This window comes from Myotis brandtii, unplaced genomic scaffold (genome assembly GCF_000412655.1).
Source record: "Myotis brandtii unplaced genomic scaffold, ASM41265v1 scaffold15502, whole genome shotgun sequence".
Classification (NCBI taxonomy): domain Eukaryota; kingdom Metazoa; phylum Chordata; class Mammalia; order Chiroptera; family Vespertilionidae; genus Myotis; species Myotis brandtii.
In genome coordinates this window covers 1-1462 of record NW_005355623.1, presented here as the reverse complement: position 1 = coordinate 1462, position 1462 = coordinate 1, and the positions used below count along the sequence as shown (strand labels likewise).

The 1462-nt window shown below is 36.2% G+C and overlaps 1 protein-coding gene across 1 annotated transcript in view; it reads right to left on the bottom strand.

Annotated features, from left to right (window-relative positions):
• LOC102258090 (alpha-2-macroglobulin) overlaps window positions 1-928 on the bottom strand; it is a 4674-nt gene extending 3746 nt beyond the window's left edge. The window contains exon 1 of the mRNA XM_005861694.2: window positions 769-928. Within this exon, the coding sequence (XP_005861756.1) occupies window positions 769-880 (112 nt within the window). The 5' untranslated portion in view covers window positions 881-928. The remainder of the gene's footprint in view (window positions 1-768) is intronic.
• Between the last annotated feature and the right edge of the window lie 534 nt (window positions 929-1462).

Below are 1462 nucleotides of genomic sequence, written 5' to 3'. Positions count from 1 at the left end.
GAAAGAGAAAGATCAGTGATGAGAGAGAATCATTGATTGGCTGCCTCCTACATGCCTCCTACTGGGGATCGAGCCCCCAACCTGGGCATGTGCCCTTGACTGGAATCAAACCTGACACCCTTCAGTCTGCAGGCCGATACTCTATCCACTGAGCCAAACCAACTAGGCCGAATTTTTTTCTTGATATTTGACGAACTCTTTGGTTTGTACTCAACCTGTATTCAACCATGATTTGACAATCAGACTAGAAGCAAATGCTTCATTACTATCTGACTCATCAAAGAAATAGCCCATATCATTGACAAATGGGTGATTTCAACAAGAATATTGCCTGATGTTATTGGGACATTAAGGAATTTGTTCACTTGATTGGCGAGAATGTAGCCCGACTTATGAACATTTCTGTTTCTGTTTACACTGATCCTATGCCTGAAAACTCTCTCTTTCTTTTTGAACGCCACATATTTTTATGTACTAGATACAAATTCTTTATGACTGGCTTTTCTGATTCCTCAATCAGAATCCATCCCTTCTTTTATTCTGCACATATTCCCCTGTCTTTCAACACTTTTCACAATCTGCCATGTGATCTCTTCAGCTTTGCATATGTGGGGGCTTGATGCAATCAGAATTTTGAGGGTCGTATTGCTATGTAACCTTGATATATCTGAATCACAAGTGTTTTTTTGGTTAATTTTAATAATTCCTTTTATTTGGTTCAATATATTAGGCAATTTATTATTATTATTATTATTATTATTATTTTACCTGAATAATCGTATAGTCTTGCAACACCTGCGCTTGCAAAGGGTTGGGGATGATAGTATGAACACACTCTGGGTTTATGAATCTTTGAGTTGGTGAACACCTTTAAACCCATATCCTGTGAAGAAAATTATCACCTAATTAGTACATAAATATTATAAAATATATAGGCACATACTCTTAAAAATTGAAATTAATAAACAATCCAATTAGTTTAATATGAAACTTAAACATTTTTTAAAAAAATATTTTTTATTGACTTCAGAGAGGAAGAGAGAGGGAAGGAGAGATAGAAACACATCAACGGTGAGAGAGAATCATTGACCAGTGGCCTCCTGCACATCCCCTACTGGGGATCGAGCTCACAACCTGGGCATGTGCCCTTGACCAAATCAAACCTGGGACCATTCAGTACACAGGCCGACGCTCTTTCCACTGAGCCAAACTGGCTAGAGCTAATATTAAACTTTTAATGTTCACATTTGTAGAAGGGATATTGGTACACTAACCAAGGTAATTTCATTTTTTTAAAACACTTTGAACAGTAGTTATTTTATAATTTGATATTTATAAGTATAATAAGGAAATGAATTTTAGTAAAAAGAAGAAAACTTGATTAATAGCCCAAAAAGTTACAGTACTGGCTCTTTGCTATTAGTGGATCTGCTACTTATAGTGACCTTGGAGAAGTCACTTG